This window comes from Hemicordylus capensis, chromosome 4 (genome assembly GCF_027244095.1).
Source record: "Hemicordylus capensis ecotype Gifberg chromosome 4, rHemCap1.1.pri, whole genome shotgun sequence".
In the NCBI taxonomy this organism is placed as follows: domain Eukaryota; kingdom Metazoa; phylum Chordata; class Lepidosauria; order Squamata; family Cordylidae; genus Hemicordylus; species Hemicordylus capensis.
The window spans coordinates 122,809,449-122,833,790 of NC_069660.1; the positions used below are offsets into that span (position 1 = coordinate 122,809,449).

Sequence of the window (24,342 nt, forward strand, 5' to 3'; positions counted from 1 at the left end):
CCAGCCTGGTTGTGCACTGCGTGGAGGAAGCGGCGTCACTAAGGCAAGCGAGGAAGCAGCAGGCGCCGCCGTGAGTAGGCGACGACGACTCCCCCCCACCACCCCTCGATCCCACCCGCGCACGCACCCCCAGGGCCGTCGCCGCCATGGATTACGGGGAAGGTAAGTGCCCTCAGCTGCGGCCCGAGACTGCCGCGGAGATTCAGAGTGGCCGGGGATGGGCTCTGGTACAAAATGGCGGCGGGTGCTGCTGCGGAGGCGGGAAACGGGCGGCCAGCGCGGGCGCTCCTTGCGGGGCCTCCGCTGCCGAGGAGAGCCTGGCCGGGCGCGCCATGTTGGCTGCGGCGACCGTGGGGCTGGGCTCCTGGCAACCGCCTTCCTTCATATCGTCCGCCGCTCCTCTCCCGAGCGCCTCCCTCCTGGCGAGGGGGCTGGAGCGGGCCTCTCCTTGCGAGAGAGGCCTTCGTGCGGCCTGTCTGGCGAGAGGCGGCCCTCGGGCTGTCCGTCTGCCCCGACTCTGTGTCGGCTGTTCCCTCGGGCATCGATCGCAGCGGACGGGCTCCCAAGTCAGCTGAGCTGGCGGAGGGGCGAGCAGGGGGCCTGTTCCCACGCTGGGCGGAGCGCAGGGAGGCGCCCGCGTTCTGCTGCGGAAGGTTCTGGAATCACGCAGCGCTTCTGGGAGGCCCGCTGGGGAAGAGCGCACGAGGCCGAATGGCCTCCGCGGTCTTTGCTTGTTGTTTCCGCTGCATTGGCTTGTTCCGTCTCTTGTTCTAGAGCCAATGGCCAGGACGCTTCAAAACGATGTTTTAGACCTTGTGAAGCTGTAGGGCGACGCCCACCAACCAACTGGGGCGCGCAACAGCAGCAGCAGCTCCCCGCTGGATAGCGGAAGGTTACCTTTCCCTGCCTCATTTCATCCCGCCCCGACTGTATTGAGGAGCCTTGAATCCCAGGCATAACTTAATTGCATTGCTAGTGTCAAAAATGCTGCTACTTGTTTCTCACTATGTTGTCATAGACTTGCTTCATTGGGGAACGGAGGCGGAAGCAATAACTAGACCTGTTTGCAGTCAAATCAGAGGAACGTAGGAAGCTGCCACATACTGAGTCAGACCATTGGTCTATCTAGCTCAGTACTGGCTTCACAGACTGGCCGCGGCTTCTCCAATATTGCAGGCAGGAATCTCTCTCAGCCCTATCTTGGAGATGACAGGGAGGGAACTTGGAACCTTCTGCTCTTCCCTGAGCGGCTCCATCCCCTGAGGGGAAGATCTTACAGTACTCGCACATTTAGTCTCCCATTCAGATGCAACCAGGGTGGACCCTGCTTAGCTTAAGGGGACAAATCATGCTTGCTACCCACAAGACCAGGTCTCCTCTATCATTCACATGTTTACTTAGAAGTCAATCTTGGTGTGACTAATGGGGTTTACCTACTGTGCATAAGATTGCAGTTTTAGTTGCGTCTTGGGATCATTGCTACTTCATCAGATGGCACTTAATCCATAGTGAAAACTAGCTCATTCTAGATGGAGAAGAGTGACTCTCTTAAGCTTGACTTTATTAGCTCAGAATAATGTCTTTTTATTAATCATTTATTTAAGGCATTGTGTATTCTGCCTTTTTTTTTGAGGAGCTTGGGGTCTGGTTTTTCTCCTCCCCCCCCCCCAACAACAACCATGTGAAGCAGATTAGGCTGAGAGAGAGTGACTGGCCCAAGGCCACCTGGTGAGTGAGGATTTGAACCTGAGTCTCCCCAGCCTTAGTCTAACCACTACTCTGGCTCAGTTTAGAAAATAAGGGGTGGTTGTATTTCTATATCTATTATTCTCCTTGATGTCTTACTCCTCTGCAATTGGAAAACCTGTTTACTATTTAACCTCAAGGTGTCTTACTAGCCTTATCATCCCCTCTGTGAAGCAAGACTGGGATTGGAAATCCCAGTCATCAAAAGTAGTTGGTTTGTCTGTTTCTCATAAGTGAAGACCTTGGCCTTAAAATATCTTCTCCTGTAAAAGCTCATGTATATTAATAGTATCTGCAGCAATGCTGTATTATCCTAATGTGGTAACTCGTATTTCTTGTTTTTATTGCTAATCACTTTTGTGTGTGGTTATGGAAACAGGTGTGTTGAACCTGGCACAGGCAGATGGAGTTTTAATCCTCATGCTGATTTCCAGGGAAGGCATAGGGTTGCTTCCGCTCAGTCTCTTTTCCCTCATCCTTTCTATGTGAAAAAACTCCCTTTGCAGTAAAAGTGATATTACTTTTGTCCAGTAGGTGGCAATCCAGCACACACAACAGAATAGAAAATCTGCCTGTACTTTTATGTTTGGGATACTGTACCAGTTACTTGACCAGTAAAGAATTGGTGGCGCATGTCCTCGTACAGGCACAAGCCTCTTGTTTAGGAGCATTTGCTTACTATTACAGTGCCCTGCACAATTGCTGTTCTTCAGGAGAGCCTTAAAGACCCATCTTTTTAGCATGGCTTTTAATATTTTATTTAGTTTTAGTTGTAATTTTAATCAGCTTTTAATTAGTTTTTTATTGTAATTATGTATTTGTTTTCGTGTAAACTGTCCTGAGCCACATCTTTTTGTTTTGTTTTCTTGAGAAGATGCTGTTCTTTCCAAAAACAAGGATGGTGGTTTGGTGTACGCCTCTCCAAGCTAATTTTACTGGAAGACAGTCTCCTATCTTTAACATTTCAAAATGAACAGAAGGGGAATCAAATATGTGCTTCATTATTATTTTAGGAGGATAGTATTGGGTAGTAACCTAAGGTGCATACATAGATAGAATTCCTCTGCCCCGTCTTTCCCACTGCAGTCCCTGAAAATGTATTCCTGAAGTTTGGGAGATGCCTTGATGCAAAATGGCATGCTGCATGGGGGCTGCCAAGAAATTGGTGAATCGGTAAAAATCACACACACACACCGTCCCCACAAAATTCACATACAGGCACTTTGGGATACAATTAATTCAATATTCCCTTAGTCTGCTCCATGCCTATCACAGTCATACTGCTTTCTACAGTGGAAGTCAAAAGCTCCATTTGGAAGTTGTTTTCTACAAAAGCTATATGCAAGTACAGCTGTCCCAAAGGGCTCTGGAAGTCCTGCCTCATGTATCACTCACACTCTGTCCCACACTCTTGATGGGGCAGATTTTGTTTAAAAAGGCAAATACCCTAACCGTGGTGGCAGGCGTTTCTGGTTGGCAGGCTTGAGTCCTGCAGATCTATGCACCCAAGTGAATATTTAAAAAGAAAGAAAGTAAGATTTGGCAACAACAAAAATCAGACTGGCTTGAACATAAATCACCTGGCATCTTGTCCAAAAACATATAGGAAGTTGTGCTATGTGGGGGTCAAAATCTCAGCAGTGTCTTCCTATTGTATGCAGCCTTTTATTTAGTGCTGTGTTCAAACATCTCATTATTTCACTGACCCACTAGAGGAGAGATGTGGGGCTTTTAATAAAATCTAATTTCTTTCTTTCTCAGAAATGGACCGTGACTATGGGCATGGCGCCTATGGTGGTCCTAGAGCTATGGACTCCTATATAAACCAGTCATATGGAATGGAAAGTCATGGAGGCGGCGGTGGAGGTGGTGGTGGTAACAGGTAAAATACTGAATCAGTTGCCTTATGTATCAGACAAAACATAATTAAACTTATAGTATTTCCTTAGCTCATTTAAGTGTTCCTTGGATGTGCTGCATTGAGTCACAGAAAGTTACTGATTTTATTTTTAAAAATTGATTTCTTTTAATGTAGACAATATTGTCTCGAATATTCTGTTGCAGCTACTTTTTAAAATTTGTGTGAATTATAAAACCTTTTCCACTGAAAGACATCTTTAGCTCTAAACTCTGAACTCATAATGCTAAAGTGGACTCAGTTTCGATCAGCATTGTTTGCAAGGAATGCTTAAATTTCATTTGTTTAATGCTAATATGTTTTGCAAGAATGTTCCCTGATAGACGGATTGTCATGTCCACATTATTTTATTGGCAGGTACTAATTAAACTAAAATATGTGTGTTTGGGCTATTCTGCAAATTTTAGGTGCCGTGATATTACAGATTTATATTCTTAGCACTGTAGTGATATTTTTAACAAGCTTCTGGATTTGCACTGTGCCTGCAGTTCATGTCTTACTAACATCAGGTTGTAATTCTTATGCAAAATAGTCCCCCCCCCCCAGACTTGTGTATTTTAAACATATTAACTGGATGAAAAATTAAACCTGATGGTGTTCTCATTGGGTATTCCAATTCTTGCATGACAATATAAAACTGCAAGTTGGCAACTCTGAATCCATAAGTTATGTTGCGATAGTGATAACTAGGGAAGCAGAAAAATGTGTGTATAACTGCACAGTGTTGATCAACAATTGCTTTATATATTTAATGTTTTGGGGTATGCATAATTTTCAGCCCCAAGAATCAGAAATAACCTGTACTGTACCTACCATTTAATAATCTGCATATGATTGTTCACTGATCTCAATGAATTTATTAAAGTTCCTTGCTGCTGTATTTTGTGTATTGCATTATAATATGCAAGTCTTATGTGCCTAAAGTTTTTTTTAAAATGAAAAATAAAATTGCTTGTACTTTTGTGGGCAGAGGCAATACATATAGTCTTGTTAGCTTGTACTTCTGTCTAATTAAAGGCTTATATTTCCCATTTCTAAGTTACTGCATTCTAATACTTTGGGGAGTCAAATGATCTCCCCTCTTCAGTGCAGTTACACATGACAGTGATGTCCCCTTGCACTTTCCCTTTTTCTATTCCTCAGTGAATTAAGTAAAATGTTGTTGCATATGACTTCTTGGCAATAGGTATTGCCTGTAATGCACAGCCTTTCCCTCTTGCAAGGGTTAACTCCGTAGTACATTGATACTGAAGACGTATTGTCTCTTCAGTTCTATAATGGGGTACATGCCTTTATGACTCAGTATATGGCAGCTTCCTATGTTCCTTTTCGCTAACATGCTAAATGTAGTAATGATAGAAGATGGGGCAAGTTGGCAATTGTTACCCTTACTTTTGGAAAATTATGCCCTTCAGAAAGCAATAGATCTAAAATACAAATAAGATGTGAACATTTGAAGGTTTAAAAGAAAAAAAGTATCAAGCTGTAGTGATTGCTTTTCATTGTTGATTGTGTCACAACTTTCCCAGTTGAAGGCAAAGCCTTTTTAAATGTTGTTAAACTGTTGTTAGGCATGCTTTTAAAAAGAGAACCTTTTGTTAACTTGTAAAACTGTGCAGGTGCCTGCATCCGTAAGACTAGGTCTGGGCACAAATAATGAGGTTTAACTACTAATGAAAAACTAAATTTTAGCAAAGTTCAGGAATTCTGAACTTTAATGTTATGTTTACAGAAAAGTGGCTCAGATAGCTTTCTGTCTGGTCACCGCTTGGAATTGCCCAGCCCTAATCAGGACAAACCCTACCAAAGTAAAATATACATTGATTTTAGTTGATAAATGTCAACTGATAACTTGTCTTTTGAAATGTTTAACTTTAGTAAGCTTACTTTTTTTTTCCTCACTGCAACTTTTCCAGGTTTGGACCTTATGAGTCTTACGACTCCGGGTCTTCTCTGGGTGGGCGAGATCTGTACAGATCTGGCTATGGTTATAATGAACCCGAACAAAGCCGCTTCGGAGGTAGTTATGGTGGTCGATTTGACAGCAACTACCGGAATAGCCTTGACTCTTTCGGAGGTAGAAACCAGGGCGGGTCTAGCTGGGAAGCACCTTACTCACGCTCAAAGTTGAGGCCTGGGTTTATGGAGGACAGAGGAAGAGAGACTTACTCTTCCTACAGCAGTTTTTCTTCACCCCATATGAAGCCTGCACCTGTAGGCTCTCGGGGGAGAGGAACGCCTGCTTACCCTGACAGTGGATTTGGAAGCAGAAACTATGATGCTTTTGGAGGACCATCAACAGGCAGAGGCCGTGGCCGAGGAGTAAGTACAGAATCTTTTCAGATTCTTTTCACTAGTCACTCTTTTAAACCCTTTCAAGACCATAGCATTTAAAACAAATGATGCTGTACATCATTGCACTTTTGGCCAAACTGTTAGGGTTGATGACCTTCCAATCCCATTTGGTGTTTATCTAGAACACAGTACCCAGTCTCTTTTCATTTGCAAGTAAAAACACTAAGAGATTAGTTGCTAAGGTTGATCAAATCTCTCCTTTTGTTTGAAAGGTGAAGATGAAGGCAATGGGTTTGGTCTAAAAGGGGTTAAAAGGAATTGCATTTTTCCTTGTTAACACTAGCATCTTGGCTAGTGGGAGAAGTCTTGAATCACTGTAAAGGTTAATTAGAACCTTTCTTGGTTTTGAGTAGGTTAAAGGTGCAATGTATAAATAATAATTGATCTTTAGAGGGTGAATGCCATAAAGCAGATTTTGTCCAGGTAGGTAGGTAATCAGTTTTTCATACCCATTAACCAAACGTGAGATCACCAAGCTTACATAGGGGAGGGGTCTTAATAAGAAATAAGATGACTTAAAACCATGGTTAAAGGGATGCCATCAACTCAATAAAAATCTTCACGCATGTTTCAGTTTTGTCTGACAATTATAATTCCTTATGTGATGTTACATGCTGGATGTGATATTTCATGGCAGCTTCAAATATTGCAATTGACAGGTTGTGAATAAAGTCAGTAGGCTCAAATATTTAAAAAATTAATTGGCACAAAAGCTGCTATATTCATCATGCAAATAATCCCGGTTATAAGATGATGATGTCCCATTAATTTATATTTTATAATTTTGTACCTAGTTTTAGTATAAATAATTCAGTTAGTGAAACTTATCTTGATCTTATATATGTTATCTTAAAACTCATAAGCATAAGTCTATTTTTTCAAAAAGCTGGTCTTAAAGAAAACCAACGATCTTATTTATAACTTAGAGGGGGAAATTACTTATTAGGCTGTCTACTTGTCTAATCTGTTGTTTAAAAAATGGCTTTACCCCATGTGGCATTCTTAAGGGTACAATTGGCATGATTAGATTTGATCCAGCGACATGAGCAGAATAGGAGGCTTATTGTAGTTTGGTAATCAACTACTGTGCAGTTCAGCGTAGTTCTTGGTTGTCAGACTTCTTAAAAAAATAGTTTTGAGTTAAAAAGTTAATGCAAAAAAAGTAGGGAGTACTGACAAGCTTACTTTTTAAAGCTTAGTGTGCCTCTCTTGATCTCTGAATACCCTGAGGAATATGTAAGTTAATTACTGTATTTAAAATGCATTGCACCTTTAATAGATTATGGAAATATCTGCTCTTGCAAATGTAAATCGCCTAGAAAGTGTCCTTTTGATTTATGTACATGCAGTGTGGAGATATATTGCTAGATTGTTCTTTACTAGGGCCCAATTTGTAGACAAACTGAAATTTAGAAATTATGCATGGATTTCATTAGCATAATTATTATTTATTATTTCTAACATATTCTGGTCTAGTAGGGTTAAAGGTTTTAGTCAAAGTAGGGGGAAATTTAAGACTCTACTGCCTTTAATGTGTTTTCCTTTTAATATTATAGTTTGGATTTTATGGCAGTAAACATTTCTGCTTATATGATTTCACTCATTCAGTCAGATGAGCCTGCTAGCAGATACGACTTTCAGTTCAGTGTACCAGTGGGAAAGCGAGTTTGCATTTTGGCATTCTGCTGGTTCGTTCTCTTCAGTTTGCTCCAGTATTCAATGCTTTTAAATCCATGAAGTTAGCCACTTTGAGCTTTTGTGTCATTATGTAGATGTCTTAGGTAGGAGCAGGAAGAGAAATAGCCTTTTCAAACCTGTGGCTGGCATAGTTTGATTCTTATAAAGATTCTTCTGCTTCAGAGAGAACTTAATATAAGAAAGTCTTATGTTTTGCTGTGCTCACTGCCACAATCCTCCTGTCCTGAGATGAGAATTGGAAAGGAATATTCTAGTGGCTGGTGGTCTAATGTGGGTTATCAGTAAAGACATTGCTTTCAACATTGAATGTATGTAGTTCTTGTCTCAAGATCCATAAGCAGTATTGATTGTGTGTGGCTCTCAGCTGAGAGTCCTGTAGAAATGTGTGTGTTTAAAGGCATTATCTGGAGATTCTGAAAAGAGGGAACACAAAGTTCTAATAAGACTCATGAGCTGGACTAATGATTTTGAATAAGCAGAAATCAATTTGATATAAACACTTTGTGGTTGAGTAACTGAGAAAACTAATAAGCTTGCAGTTCTGATGTGTGTTAACTTACTAGTGTAATGTACAGGTTAAAATGTTTGGAAATATGTCCATGTAGTAATTAGGTTGTTTCAATCCAATCACATCACTTTCTAATACTTGCTCTTCACCCGTTTACAGTACATGGGAGACTTTGGAGGCATGCATAGACCTGGAATTGTGGTAGACTATCATAACAAACCCAGTTCTGCAGCAGTAGCTGCACGAGGAATAAAGAGAAAAATGATACAGCAGCCATATAATAAACCAGGTGGGACATTTATCAAGAAACCCAAACTGACAAAACCTAATGTGAAGATGAACCAAAACAAACCTAGTAAGTAATTGAATGAAAGGTGCGAATTATAGCGCTATGTACTTTTTTCCCCTGAGAGGACACATTTATGATGCTTTGCCATTCTTCATTTTCCAGCCTCAAAATCCCCTCTGGAACCAGCTCGTCATAATAGCAATTGATCTTGGCACAAATTAGACATTTTAATCTGGTACTTAGAAAGTGAAGCTACGGTATCAGCTTTGTGCCTATATACTATGCTCATGCGTCAAACACTTTGGAAAGTCAGTCATTTTTAGACATGAATTTATGCATATGTTTTGAAACCTTTTCTAGTTTCTTTTATTGTGAAGACTGCTTGCTAAATGAAATGCTATAGTAAGACTGTCAAGTACAGGATTAGTATTAACACCAAGAAAATAATTATTAGTAAGCTCAGATCTTAATGTCTGTTTATGGAAATCTGATATTGAGATCTGATGTATCCAGATGATGATGATAGGCAAATGTCTCATCCTCTTCCATTTCCTTCTGAAAACATTATATAGTATGCTATCACATAGGACCAACTACTAGCTCGCTCTGGTGTGGACTTTGCTTTTCATTAAACAACAAAAAAAAGTTCTTAGTGGTTTACACTGACTTCACTGTAGCAAATCTATTAGAAAGCTAAAAAGGTTATAATCTTCGAGGAGGATATTGCAGGTTATTTTACTGTTTTTGTACATTTGGAGTATCTAGGGTGGAACTATTCAGAAATGTCTGTTCCAGTTCAACTAGAGGGATTAAATCCTATAAGGGGTGGTCTATTTAACGCAGGCAAACTGTCCTCCCAACTGTTTGCTTTTGTTTAACATGGGGATGGTGGAGACCTAGTGTAAGATGAGTTGAAACAATGCCTGCAAACTATTGCTGTGACATTACTGTACTCACTACAGAAAAATGTAGTTATCTGAAAATTAAAATTGTGTATTTTAGAGAATCCTGAAAAGTTAAGTTTCCTCAGATGAAATAAGCCTTCAGATTCTCCTAACTTCTAAGATTGTTGATATGAAAAGTGTGTGTGTGTGTGTGTGTGTGTGTGTGTGTGTGTGTGTGTGTGTTTTTATATACTTTGCAATATGTTGCATGGCACCTCCTCATGGATCCCTTGTTATTGGAGGCTGAACCACCAACTATCTTGGTTGTTGAACAGCTTTTGCCACCCACTGTAATATCATCCTTGTAATATCAATGAATGGCTGCCATTTGAGAAAGTAAAGGGATACTGAGGTTGATGATATAGGAACTAAACTACCAAATTCAGCCACCACCTTCTTCTTTTTTAAGCATTTGGGTATTGCAGATAAGTTTGGTTTTCTGTTGTCCATGTGTGCTACACATCAGGGATAACTTAGTTATGGGTGGCCTGTATAATGGAGACATACAAAAGTATCAAATACAGAAACAAGAAAACTTCAGAAAATCGTATTTCCTCTTGTAGCATAGGGGTTTCCTTTTATAGGAGGCAGTGTTTGTTACGTCGTCCTATTTTCTTGATTTTAGCCCAATTTTTCCCTTTCTCAAATAACCCCTCCCCCCCCAAATTTCCTATGTTTTGTAACTGTGGTTTTAAAAAATGGTAATAAATTGTCAGCAAAACTCCCCTACTGAAAACATCTTCAAATTTTGGCTTAAATTTATCTCATTGCATTAGGAGCTAGTTGCCAAGCTTTGATCTTAGATTTTAAAATTGCCTTGAATTTGAATGCATTGTAACTTTTAAAATGGATTTTCTGCTACCACTACATATGGGCTTGTTTTCCTCATCGAATTGGCTAGCTAATTGAAATTCTTGTTCACAACCTGTTTTGTTACCTGTTCTTACTGGGCTTGGTGGGCTATTGAAATGCCTTTAATCGCTCAAGTATGCTATGTTACTGGGAGTCTGAGAGTAAACATGGAAAATTCCACTGATCTTCTCACATACAACAGCTTTAAGACAAAACTTGAGTGTAATATAAGCAACCTTGCGAGTTGAAATTAAAAGGTCCGAATGGAAAACCAATTACACAGTATGATGATATAATCCCACTTGTTTTACTGCATTTTCTTTAGTTTTATTGACTGCTTTTTGGGTATAATTCCAGTGCCTGTGAAAGAGAACTTGGCTAAATCAAATTATATGTATTTTTCTTTTAGTATTTGATACAATTTTCTGCATGCCAGTTTCTCTGATGTAGCTTCCAGTTTTCTATAACCAAACTTCCTGTTTTCCTGGTTTCCCAAGGATTTAACCGTGCTAGGTGGGATAAAACATTACATTACAGTTTGATTCTCTTTAAATTTCTTCCTCCTTTCATGCTAATAGACCCAAGGACACCAAGCAAGAAAACCACTACAGAGGTAAAAATCTCTAGATTTGCAAAATAAATTTAAAGCAAGCATTAGAGTACACCTTGTCTTGATTATTACAGTTGTAATCAACATACTTTATAATTGTGACCCAGAAGGCCCAGATTTAGAAGTGATCTCTGCATGCACGTTAGGGTTTTTTCACTCTCATTCACTTTTTCCAGCAGCACTGACCTAGAAGAACTTGCACAGTGGCTTTGGATACCGTAGGAAAATGCTGTTGGAAACAAGACTGAGAATATCTTGTATGGATCTGGGATTGCAGTCCAGAACAATTTAGTTAACACTTTATATATTTTAGTAGTCTTATTCCACTAAGAAATAAGCTTATGAAAATGTAGGATAGGAAACTGGTAGGCTTTTTTACATACATTGTATGTGTCTTTAGTTTTAAGGGATTTTTTAAAAGGCCATTGTTGATCTGTTTCCAAATTTTAGTCATGAAGAGTAATTCTCGATTGCTTAATGTAACTTCTAGTAAAACAGTCAAGGTGTTTAGGGAAATACTTTTGAGTTAGTAGTAGCTTACTAGAAAAGAACTACTAGCTGTAGTTCATTACAGCTGATTTTATCTAGATATTTTCAGTTTGTATACACAGAGGGTAGCATCCAGACCTCCAGTATAGTGTACTGCATTGACAGACGCTCCTTCTGCTTGCACAGAGACACTTTCCTCTCTTGTAAGAGGCTTCAGCTTACTGAGTGCCACTCTGCTAAAGGTCTGTATGTCACCCAGGATCTCTTAACAGTCAATTTGATTTAATTTTGCTGAATTGTCCATTTAAGTGAGCAGTCTAGATTACAGCTAGAATTTCAAGGTGTACCTCGTTGCCAAGGCACATTGAATTTGAAGTCATTCTAGATCGTGTGAATATACTATCTTAACATTTGATATCTGCATCAGGAACCCTGAAGTATTTCCCAGTTCTGTTTTGATGGTATGTCTGTGAAAAACCTTTTAGTTCAGATACACTCAAAAAAAGCCTCTAGGTGGCTGACAACTTTAAAATAGCAACACACAGGGTACTCATAACATAAAACTGCAACAACTAAAACCTAGCATAAAAGCATAATAATCAAAATGGCAGTTTGAACATGATACAACTTATTAGCCCTCCCCTACTCGAAGCCTGTTAGAATAAGGATGTTTTAATGAGTTTCCATTGAAGCTCTAGAGGAATGAGGCTTGTGCTCCAGGAGACAGACCCTACTTCCAATAGGATTCAAAACTTCCTTCAGATGATGAAGGGATTTGGAACAGGGCCTTATGTGAGATTACAGCATATTTATTTATTTTAGGAGATTTTTTTTACCCCGCCTTTCCTTTCAGAGAATGCTCAAAGTGGGGTATGTTAAAAGATAAACAATCAAGCAAAAAAAGAAAAAGCCAAGACAATAACAGTGGAGAGCCAGCTCATAAAACTCTATTTAAAGTAGCCAGGTCTTCAATGAGCAACGGAAAGCAGGCAGACTGGGAGCTCAACATGACTCCCTGTGCAAGGTGCTCCACATATGGCAAGATGTCCTCTCTGATATACTTCTGAGACTGATACAGCAACAGCATTGAGGTGACCAGTCAGATGGAAAGAGTGAAGAATGTTAGATGGAAAAATAATGGAAGAAGGTTAGCAAAGCATATATGCATGGTGGTGAGATGAAAACAACTATCTGAAAAGACTGCAGAACAAAAATAGTAGCCACAAGTCAGACCTTGACTTCTGAGTGAGATACAAATGTTCTTGTATCTGCCCTGCTCAACTAACCAGAATATTTTTTCAAGTAATTATTCTTTTAGCTCATTCTCTTAATTGGGATGTGCATGAACCAGTCCAAAGGCCATGCAAGAGGCCTGCGAACTGGTTCATGCTGGTGCCGGTTCAAAGTTCGCTGGTGGGAGGTGTCTCCCTTTAAGGGCAGGGTGGGTGGGTTTGCACTTACTTCCCCTGCCGGTGCTCTGTTTTTTAAAAAATGTTTTGGGGGTCACAGTGTTCCTCCTCCCTGCCGCCCCTGCCCCCATTGTTGCTCGGAAATAAGGAAGTATGGGCTGCGCGTATGCTTGCCGCTGTGTGCACGTAGCACATTGCGTGCGCACATGGCATGCGTGACGTGTGCGGAAGTGGCGCACAAGCATGCAGCCCGTACATCCTGTATTTCCAGGCAACAACAGGGGCATGTATGGCAGTGAAGAACGCTGCTGCCACCCCCCCCTTTTAAAAAAACGGAGCGTCGGCGGAGGAAGAGCGGTGGGAGGGATAAGTGCAACCCTCCACCCTTAAAGAGAGACCCCCCAATGGTGTCTGTTCCGTGCACATCACTATCTTTTAAACACTCCAGATGTTTAGATTAGCTAATTAAATACAGCTTCCAATACAAGGTCATAGATAAAAAGCACAACATTTGAAGGTTTGACTGACTAATTCCATGTAAACTTCTCAGTTCAAGTTAATCACATGAGCTAACTGGAGTAAAATGAATATTTTCCTCCTTTACTGGAATTATTGTGGCTCATTTTGTCAGCTCTTCTGTTTACTTTGGATACTTGTGCATTTGACCTTTCATTAGGATAAAGAAGCTGAAGCAGGTGACCCAATTACGGATGAAGATTTTACAAAAGATGCCTATGATGGCGTCTATCAGGCCTTTGAAGGTAAGCCTGCTTATTTTATCAGGTAAAACTCAAAATTACAGTGCTACAGTTTCACCTGGTGAAATTTCTCTGGAAAAGCTCCACTTGGTTGTATGTTCTCTCCTGCAGTATATTGTGTGTGTCATTTTCAAAGCAGGTAACTTCTATATAGCAATGGCTATTAATTGTGAAAAATTTGTTTCATTTCTTTCTTGTGCTAACACATCCTTCTCTACATCCGGATCACGTGTATACTGCACTTAATTTTACTCTTTGTTTTCTTTAGCCCTAGTGCTTAGCATTGATCATCCTTACCTTGTAGTTACTGAATATTTAATTAGGTATTGATTTTAAAGTAGACCAATTATCAGCTGTTCTTTACCATAAATCTGTTGTGTTTTACATGCTGCTTATTAAAACAGGTAAACTATCTTTCTAGGAGACAGAAGTTTCAGTTGCTAAACTATATCTTCAAACCCACAAGCAAGGAAATTCAACATTGTGGCTGAAATTTTGTCCTAAACCTCTTTCCCTGATGTGCCTTGCTATTCTGTACGGTCTGTATGATTTGAGGAATGCTGGGAACGTGCTACAATTGTATGGAGTTCTCTTGTTTTGAAAAACTGTGGGCATATCTCATACTGTGTAATTGGCTTTCCATTAAACTACTGTGCACTGTTTTGTTTGTGCTGCTTTGATTATAAGGCCAAGTGGAATCTTTTTTGATCTCTAAATTGCACCAGGTTACAACTTGTCTGTTTTGAAATCCAGTGTAGCATTACATCCATGAATTCATCAATAATGGCACAATTTTTCCCCACTCAACTCTTCAAATCAAGCATCATGCTAAAAATTAGCAGTTTCAAGTTCTTACCTGGACTTGGGCTTCCACTCCCCTTGAGTGTTATAGGCTAGGGATGTAAAGGTGTCTGCTTATCTTGAAAGGCAAGATGCAGACTGTGTTTCTCTCCGGAACGCCATGTCAGATGGCTTATACAGCAATTAAACAAGGACTCACTTGCCTGTCCTTTGGGCTTTGGAGGTAAGGTGCCACACTCAAGTTTGTCCCTGTGGAATGGTTTGGAGGGGGCCGGTGTTCTTCCTTGTAGGATGGAGTAGAGTATGTATGGGGTGTGGGGGTGGGTGGTAAGGAATGAATGCTTTTCTGTAAAATAGGATAATACTACTTCATTGCTGCTCATTACTTCCAAAGGTAATTGTAGGCTGTTCTGATGTTTAGTTACATTGGATGCTATTTAGTCAGAAACTGACAGTTCACTGGGTACCTGTTTTTAATAAGGCAGATTTTTCTTTCAAAGTGACATGCAAAGGAGAGAACAGCTGTTTGGCTGCTTGAAAATCATGTCCAGATTGATATTTTAAAGCCCATTTAACACATGGATTGAAAGCCTGCCTCTCCGATAGATGGAGGGAATCCATAACATCATGTTTGGACCATAATTTGTTAAGGTTACTTTTTCTGCTATTTAGTCACAAGGTTTTTTTTTTTTTTAAAAGAATAAGGATAGCGAACATTCATGAATTCTGATATTTGTGTTCAGGCCCATCAGATTGTCAGTGATACAAGCTGAATAGGTAGCTGTTACTATTCATAATACTTGAGGATAAAAGTTGATCTCCTATTTATCAGGTTTTTTAAGATCTCTTGTAGGCTGTCTTCACAATAAAACCAGCAAGCATCTAACTTAAATATCTTTATAAACAATACATTTTAGGGTATAGAACTACTGTGATTTCCCTATTGCTTCTGCTTGTCCCTTTAAAAAATGTCATTTGTATTTAGGCACAATGAGGTTGGGTTGCCTTTAATTCTGGATCTGAGTTTTATAAGCATAATGCTTAATTACAAATCTACACCAAAATGTTTGTGATACTGTTTATTTTGACTTAAACAACACTCCTATAGAGGCATTTAGCATACATGGCTTGAATATATTACTCCTTATAAGACCGTAAATGATGGTTGAGAGGGAGTGATAGGGTAAGTTGAACTTCACATTTCCCCCTTGTTGGCTTTTAGAACTCTCAAGTAGTAATTTTAGCTCTTAATTATTTTTAGGTGTCAAGCCAGAAGTGAAAAATGAAGAGGAAGAAAAACGTCGGATTGAAGCAAGAAGAGAGAAGCAAAGGCGCAGGAGAGAGAAAAACAGTGAAAAGTATGGTGATGGTTACAGGTTTGTGGTGCAAATGTCATGAATTAGTTTTGTCCCCTGCCCTCATTCATAGGCATGCACCATTGCAATACTATCTCCCCAAGCTGCCTTTGCTTTGCCTCCCCACAATGTATGCTGAGAGCTGAAAAGTGACTGATTCAAATTTCATTTTGGCCATCATGAACTTGTTGCAACTTTAATAAAAGCTGCTAGTTTTCAATCTCTCAGCTGCAATATGGGAATAATAAAATGGTCCTACCTGATTGTAGGGATTAATGAGATGAACTAACACAGCATTTTGGATAATTTAATGTGATACTAAAATGTTTAGCATTTTACTCTGCTGAATGTTGGACAAGAAATTTTTTATTCAATACTGAAATGTTACCTGCCATTATATTTCATTCCACATAAGCTTGAATCATTCATCACAATCTGTGTGTTCTGTTGACAAGCTAAGCATACAAATAAGTGTTGTGTTTTTTTAAAAAACCCCTCAAACTTTAGCTGATTACATAACAAGATGCAAATGGATATTAAGTCAACTTGTAACACTAGTTGTTAGTTTCTACTGTATAGTGACCCTGTGCTTATGATGCATGATTAGGTGCAAATGCTTTTTACTCTGTACCTTTCTTGGGCTCAGAAGGGGGAACTGTATGTGTTGCAACAAAATCAGCAACTTGTGGCATCTTAATCTTAACAGATGTATTGTGGTATAAGTTTTTGTGGATTAGTGCCAACTAAGAAGATGCATTTGATGAAGTGTGGGATAGTCCATAAAAATATGCTACGATAAATTTTGTTTTTTAGGGTGCCACAGAATTTTCTTAACCTATATTTGTAGGGTTTTTTCCAAATTGTGAAAACTGCAGATAGTTCTTCTAAAGATGAAAAAAGCAGAAGAGTTCTTCTGAAGCTGAAAATCACACTTTATTTACTATGTAAAGGGTATTTTAATCCTTTACATAGTTGATCCTTTAGGTTTTTTAAAAAAGATTGTTTTGGGGAAAACCTCAAATTCTGGTGTGGTGTTATGTTTCCCCAGTGTGGAGGAAAACAAGTAGTGTTCATTGCCTGGAAAGACAAGGACCCCATGTTTTCCTACTGTTAATGCTTGCCTTTATTGTCAAGGTCGAAAAGATTTAAACTTTTTCCTCACCTTTAAAAAAAAATATTTATAAACATCCCAAGGTCCAAAGAACATATATCAAGTGGGATCTTTGTAATTTTTCATACAACAAACTCTATACCTTACCTAAGGCTGATTTTGAAACTCCTCTCGGCTTCCAAAGCAGTTTGCTGTGTGGTATGGTGGAGAAAGCCCCAGGAGTTCATGGAATTGTGTGTGGATGTCTTTGGAACCTAGTCCTACAGTGCAATTGTATGCATTTTTACTCAGAAATAAGTCCCACTGAGTTCTGTGGGATTTATTCCCAAGTAAGTGTGCTATGGATAACATCCTTGGAGTACAAAATATATTGTAAATCAGTTTGTACTATTTACATTATTTGTGCTAGAAACATGACATTTTAAAATATAGACTTTGATATGAATGAAACAAGTTTAAATATGACCTGATTCTAAGAAAACTTATGTATCTAAATAATATGCATATATCTTCTGCTAGAATGGCATTCACCTGCTCATTCTGTAAGTTTCGGACATTTGAAGAAAAAGATATTGAAGCTCATCTGGAAAGTGCTGTTCACCAGGACACCTTAGATCACATTCAGAAACAAACCAAATTTGACAAAGTTGTGATGGAGTTTCTGCATGTAAGTAGCTATCTTGTGTAAGACCTGTTAATGTGGCTGTAGATGAGTACACTGGTTCATTAAAAAAAACAAAAAGTTGCAATGGTCTTAGTCTTCAAACGGGGAAGTTAAACAAAGAGCAGCTTGATCGCTTTTAAAAAAAGTGATGCAGACAAATTTCTAAACATAAATGTGGATAGTGTCGAATATCTGCTGAATACATTTTTCATTGTGTTGCATGTATACCAAAATCATTTGACTAGGAATAATGATGGCTACCAGGATCCAGAGAGCAGCTTGTTTTTGTGCAGGGAGCTTGCGCATGCCCACTGGAATGTTTGAGTTTGCATAGCTGACCACTCTCCTATATTGCAAATGGCGTTTGAAACTCCTTGCAGTTTCAAAAGCAGTTGCAGTGCAGTTTGTATTGCTGACTTAGGGAAACGTCTGAACTTTCCTCGGGCTCAGCAAACTTAACTTCACAGTTTGGATCTTGGCCAGCAAATCTGATAGCTTCAAAGTATGGAAGGTGAATTTGGGATTAATGAAGATGACATCTGATTAGTTAAAACTGGTATGTTACTTGCATTTTAGGAATGTATGGTGAATAAATTCAAGAAGACAGCTATGCGTAAGCAGCAGACCACTAGCCAAATGGAAGCTGCCCAGATCACTGAGAAAGATGTAATGGAAGGCAAGTGTCAATTGCATGTCGTCAGAGCTGTTTGGTCATGCAAGTTCAGCCTGGAACTCTACATTACATGGCCTATCATGTTTCCAAACCGTGACTGTCATTTTGCTGCAAAGGGGGAAGGGGCAGTTCAGAGACGGCAGTGGGCAGCAGATGAGGTGCTTAATGCTTCCCAGATCCACTTCTTTTTTCCTGCACCTTCTCTTCCACCCATCTTTCCCCACACTTGATGTCCTGTCCAACTTACACTTCCAGCAGCTTAGCAACTGGCCAAAGCTTCCATGCTGAGCTGCTGCTACTACTACTTGTTGTTGTTGTTGTTTCAATTTCTATACCGCCCTTCCAACTTCTACCTCTCTTCTATCAAATTCCTTTCTCACATTAAGCAATAGTTTGATTGAACTTGGAAATATACACTTAAATGCCTTATCTTTGCCTCGCTGTTGGTCACATATATTTTGTTTTTATATCATCTTTATGGTTTACTCCATGGGTTTTTCCCTTGGCATGCTTGTTCATCCATACTGAAACATCTGTATTTGCCAGGTGTTACAGCCGATGACCATATGATGAAGGTTGAGACAGTTCTCTGCTCTGCATGCAGTGTGTATGTTCCAGCACTGCATAGCTCTGTACAGCAGCACTTAAAATCTCCTGAGCATGCAAAGGGAAAGCAGGTAAGATTTGGCTATCCAGTTAACTACTGAAGCTATAGGGGAATGGGTAGTATGCATTCTATGCAACACTAAGACCGCCACAAGAGAGGGAGAGTATTTCATAAGGTTGCATAACCGTTTTGATGTATTGAGTCCAGATGCAAACATAAGCAACCTGACTGGGGATGTGTGGGTGGCCACAGTAGAGATGTGCACAGAACCGGCGGGTGGAGGGGGGGGGGGATACCTTTAAGGGCAGGGGAGGCTGCTCTTACCCTTCCTGTTGGTTTTCCCCTGCTGGTGCTATACCTTAAAGGGGTCCGGTGGGTGCCGCCCTGTTGCCTCTTCGGACCTGCAGTACCCAGCGCACGTTGGGTGCATGTGACGTGCACATGCGTGCCGGGTACTTCCAGTCACTTTCGGTCCAACAGGGCGGCTGGGAGGTACACTGCCGCCCTGCCGAACCTTCTTAAAGTGCAGCGCCGGCAGGGAAAATGCGGCAGGAGAGGTAAGAGCACCCTCCCCCACCCTTAAAGGTATTCCTCCCCGCTTTCAAACTGGCTTAACCACCGTTCTTTCGAACCTGTTCAGAGGCCTGTAAAAGGGCCTCCGGGCAGGCTTGTGCACATCCTTAAGCCACAGTAGTGTGACTAACACAGTCCCAAAGCAGTTTGCAGTATTTCTTATATGAATAGACATTCACATAGATTGAGCAGTTTAACTGTGGCAGGGAAAGCCTCTATTCTTGGCCACACCACTTGTGTAGTGTTTAAATTGGGCCAGTTTCCTAATCACGAAGGGAAGGCTGGAAATCAGTAAAAAATATTCATTGAACACTAATGCCGGAATCGTGTTTAGCACTACTCCTTGATTACATCTTTGCTTTGTCACCTTACCTGATCCTGCTTTATATCTCCAAATATTTGAAAATCAAAGAGAGGTAAGAATTAATCTTAGCCTCTCTACCTTAACCTTAGGTGGAGAGAATTAATTAGACTTTGTTTATAAATAGTGATGGAAGTTAACCTAGAGTAGCCACACATGCAGCTGCATACACAGCCATGGATGCACTGCCTCTCTGCATGCTGAGGAAGAGAGGGATCTCATCCTCCCACTGTGTGTCTACCCCAATTCCAAGGGGTGATCATACAAGCCAGATGTCTGTTGATTGGGAGTAGCTCTAATAGCATCAGGAAATTATTTTATCCAAGAATCCTAATTCCTTGTTGAATAATTATTAAATTTGAGCTGCATTTTTGTACATATCAATTTTTGCATCAAAAGTTTACCATTTCTGAGGCAGATTGTCTTATTTTTACCCATGGCACAGAATGAGCATTTGGTGCATATATCTTTTAAGTTCACTGCATCAGGGCTGCAGAATGGCTTGTACTTGCTCGGGGATACTGTAATCCTGTTAGATGGTTGAGGGTGGCAAAAAGGTACTACTAATTTTAAAAAAACCCTTTAGGTGGGTGGGGTGGGTGGGATGGACCTATGCAAGTGGTTTTGGCTCTTTTCTAAAATGAGTTTGAGTGTTTGGTGTGTGGAAGTGCAGAGTGGGTCAGATGATGTGCCCCCACCATCATCGCCTATTTGAGATACTGTTAGATTAAAAGAGCTTTTTCCAGTTCCTTAGAATTTTAAAAAGGAAATTGCCCTGTAGTGTTTGGAAAACTAGAAGTCTTCAGTGGTATTGAAAATCCACCAGAAAAACAAGTTACATAGAGACCAAAGCAATAGCCTTGTGGTTGTACTAATGTTTAAATTCGTACATAGAACTGTCAGCAATGATTTAGCTTCTTCTGAACGTTCTTTTCCTTTTAAAAAATCTTCAGTAACAAATGCATCCGCCTAATACAGCATTTGTCACTACCTGTATTTGTCCCTTTGTAATATTTGCTTTACAATATAATCTTGTTCACAGACTTACAAAGAACAAATTAAAAGAGAGAGTGTACTAACTGCTACCAGCATCTTGAATAATCCAATTGTGAAGGCACGGTATGAGCGCTATGTCAAGGTAAGCTTGCAACATAGAATTTTTTAGCATCAGTCACTGATATGAAGCCATAAAATTGGCTCCTGTGTATTCTGTCAACTTTATTCTTTGTAAGATAAATAATCTTTACATCCTTTAGTTATAACAATTTGCTCCCAAGTGCTTCTAGGCACGGACAGAAACGTGAATTTCATCTAGAGTGCCAGTTCTCAACATCACTTGGTATCATTTAGCTTCAATCTTAATTTACTCTAAATTGAGTGAAATGACAGAGAACTAACAGTTTAAGCTAGGGCTCACAAGTTAAGCCCCCCAGCTGTTGGACTACAACTCCCATCATCCCCAGCCCCAGTGGCTGGTAGTTAGGGATGATGATAGTTCAGCTTGAAGGCTGAAGCTGTGTAAGCTCTAGCTTGGAAGAGAACTTAAAGTTTAAGCAAACGACCATCATCCCTGGCTGTTGGCCATTGTGGCTGGGGATGATGGCTGTTGTAGTCCAAGAGCCAAAGTTATGCAGCCCTGATTTAAGTCATTCAAATTTCAGATGTCTACAACAAAGCCAGACCTCATTAGACTAACTAGAAGGAATGAGTCTTGAGTTCAGTGTGGAGCAATAGCAGTAGAGTGGCAGAGCAATAAGGAGAGGTAGTCGGTTCTTGCTTCCCACAAGAAAGAACCATTAGTGTTGTCTGTAAAGCCTATGCTTTTAACATCTATATGAAGCTGCTGGGAGAGGTCATCAGGAGATTTGGAGTGAGGTGCCATCGGTATGCTGATGACACTCAGCTCTATATCTCTATTCCATCTCAACCAGGAGAGACGGTTGAGGTGCTTGACCATTGCCTGGAGGCGCTAATGGGCTGGCTGTGGACCAATAAATAAATAAGCTGAATCCAGATAAGTCGGAGGTGCTATGTGTCGGGGGCTCTCGAGTCCAGGAAGTGGGGAGATAGCCTATTCTTGAGGGGGTGGTAGTACCCCGGAAGGAACATGTGCATAGCTTGGGGGTACTCCTGGATTCATTGCTGTCGCTGGATGCCCAGGTGGCAGCAGTGGCTGGGAGTGCCTGTTTTCAATTCAGCCTTGTCCGTTAGCTATGGCCCTTTCTGGACAGAGATAGTGTGGCCACAGTGATCCATGCTCTGGTAACCTCCAGATTGGAGCGCTGTTGTAATGCGCTCTATGTGAGTCTGCCCCGAAGACGGTTCGGAGGCTGCAACTAGTGCAGAATGGAGTAGCAAGACTGCTGATGGGCACTTCTGGCCAGATGCACAACACGCCAGTCTTAAAGGAACTGTACTGGTTGGAAATTAGCCACCGAGCCCAATTCAAGGTTTTAACACTGACTTATAAAGCCCTGAACCTGGGCCCCAAATACCTGAAAGAACGCCTTCTCCCATATAGATCTGCCCGTCAGTTAAGATCTGTAGGAGAGTCCCTCTTGGTGGTGCCACCATTGTCAGCAGTTAAAGGGGTAGGGGCACGTGAGAGGACTTTCTCTGTGGTGGCCCCTAGGTTGTGGAATGCTCTCCCCTCTGAGGTGTGCCAAGCTCCAACATTGTGCACGTTAAGGAGAATGGTGAAGACACACCTCTTTACCTGGCCTTTGACTAGAGATGTCGTGGTTCTTCCCTTCTCAGGCACTGTATTTTTTTTTAACTGTATTTTTGATGTTATGATGTATTTTAATTATGTTTTATATTCGTTTTATTGTAACCTGCTCTGAGACCTTTGGGTATGGGGTGGGCTAGAAAAGCAAATAATAAATAAAATAATTAAAGCCCCTGGAGCACTGCCAGTCCATAACAGTGCTGCCTTGTTGAACTGATCCAGGACTAGGCATAGCAGAACCACATGAGGCACAACTTTGTGTCTACTGTGCACTACTACTGTGGTGCATCAAATGTTTAATTGATGTAGCATCATGCAACGGCTATTATGCTGTTTTCAGTATTGATGCAAGAACGCTCTTGCACAACAGCATGGGCATTACTGTAGACACCCACAGCAGCACACGTGGTTAGTACTGCCCATGTTAGTCTGCAATGAATATCAGCCACTGATTGCTGCATGCATACCATTTAATTGTAGCTATAAATTGCTGGATGGCTTGGTGTCTATATAGAGTTTTATGAAGTATGATTTTATTAGATTTAAATACAAAATATATGTTACAGAGTAGAATTTGTGCTTGTCCCTGCTTGTAAACTTTACATGCAGCCTACCATGTTATTATGATTAAGAAATATTTAAATAAACTTCAAAGCGGTCTCCATAGAAAAGTTAGCAAGATGGGTTCCCTGTTCAAAAGGGCTGACCATCTAAAAACAAACAAATGAGGTAGCCACTGCAGGGATGCTGTGCTGGGGTTGAATAGGGACAGTTGCTCTCCCTCTACCTCTAAAGAGCCACCACTTTAAAAAGTGCCACTTTACCCAGTTAACATGCTTTCTCTAAGATTGTTTTTAAAATGTATTTTTAGGGTGAAAATCCATTTGAAATTACTGATCAGAATCCAGAGCAGCAAGCAGAAGAAGACAAGGCGGATGAACCTGTGGAGGAGGAGGAAGAGGAGGAGGCAGCAGAGGAGGAGGAAGAGGCAGAAGCTGAAGAACAAACTGACTTCACTCTTGACCAAACAGAAGATAATTGAATACAACAAATTAATACAAGTAGAGGAAAATGTATTGTTTTGTTAAGGTGGCTAAGTGTAACATTTTTAATAGTTAAAAAATAAGAGGCTTATGTTCTCCCCACCCTGTGCATGCATTCCATTAAAATTGAAGAATGTGTTTATGTAATTTGTTTTTCAGCTTTGCTTATAATGAAGGTAAAACAGTTTTTAGTTTAGGTTTTTATAGTAACCCAGCTGTTAGAACTGATAAAGTACTGTGTATGTTTTTAAGCATTGAGCTTCCCTTCTTGATGTTGAGAATTGGATATTAATAAAGTGCAAGTAGAAAGTTCAATCATTTCAACACAGAGGTAGTTCAAGTAAATGCTGTGTTACTACTATGGCATACTTAGTTCTAGAATGCGTAAACTTTAAACAAATTATGCTGTGAGTGTGGCTGTCTTCTGGACTGCATCACTCATTGTAAAGTACGTTGATATACCTTGTAGCTTTTTTTGTGATAACAATGTACATGTTTGTAGCAATAAAATCTTTTAGAAATCTTAGTGTCATGTCATTTTTAAGCTAAGGTCCAACAGAATTTGTTAGATTTTCCTTGACTGAAGATTATGGTTTTTGGCATATTTGATTTTAAACAGAATGATGCAATGAGTGTTTGCACACCAACAGTATGTGTACTGTCAAGGTAGTTGCACTACTTTTCTGACTCTGCCATTTAAATGGTGTCATAGCCAGAGGAGGAGTGGGGAATGCACTGGGGTGAATCCTTGACTGTGAAGGAATCACAGTAGGTTGTCACCATCCACTTTATTTTAATGTGAGACAAACTACTTCGTCCATATAAGATTTCTAGGGGTGGGGGGTAAAGT

The 24,342-nt window shown here is 40.3% G+C and overlaps 1 protein-coding gene across 8 annotated transcripts; it reads left to right on the forward strand.

The window, feature by feature from the left end:
* On the forward strand, positions 1 to 24,018 carry ZNF326 (zinc finger protein 326). 8 transcript variants are annotated; one of them, XM_053250464.1, is made up of 12 exons: positions 1 to 162; positions 3,508 to 3,628; positions 5,581 to 5,986; positions 8,385 to 8,580; positions 10,889 to 10,923; positions 13,495 to 13,579; positions 15,639 to 15,753; positions 17,363 to 17,510; positions 18,084 to 18,183; positions 18,727 to 18,857; positions 20,764 to 20,859; positions 23,321 to 24,018. In XM_053250464.1, exons 1-12 carry the CDS (start codon positions 147 to 149, stop codon positions 23,489 to 23,491), a joined length of 1,620 nt encoding a protein of 539 aa, XP_053106439.1. In that variant the 5' UTR covers positions 1 to 146; the 3' UTR covers positions 23,492 to 24,018. The 8 variants fall into 8 exon arrangements, with proteins under 8 accessions (XP_053106439.1, XP_053106440.1, XP_053106441.1 ...); XM_053250465.1 differs by having other exon boundaries at positions 15,639 to 15,735; XM_053250466.1 differs by having other exon boundaries at positions 8,385 to 8,514.
* Positions 24,019 to 24,342: the final 324 nt, after the last annotated feature.

What these genes read in the sequence shown, in the direction of transcription:
- ZNF326 (XM_053250464.1), top strand. An exon ending in AGCATGCAAAGGGAAAGCAG is followed by an intron (nt 18,858 to 20,763) that starts GTAAGATTTGGC and finishes TCTTGTTCACAG; the next exon opens with ACTTACAAAGAACAAATTAA. An exon ending in GGTATGAGCGCTATGTCAAG is followed by an intron (nt 20,860 to 23,320) that starts GTAAGCTTGCAA and finishes ATGTATTTTTAG; the next exon opens with GGTGAAAATCCATTTGAAAT.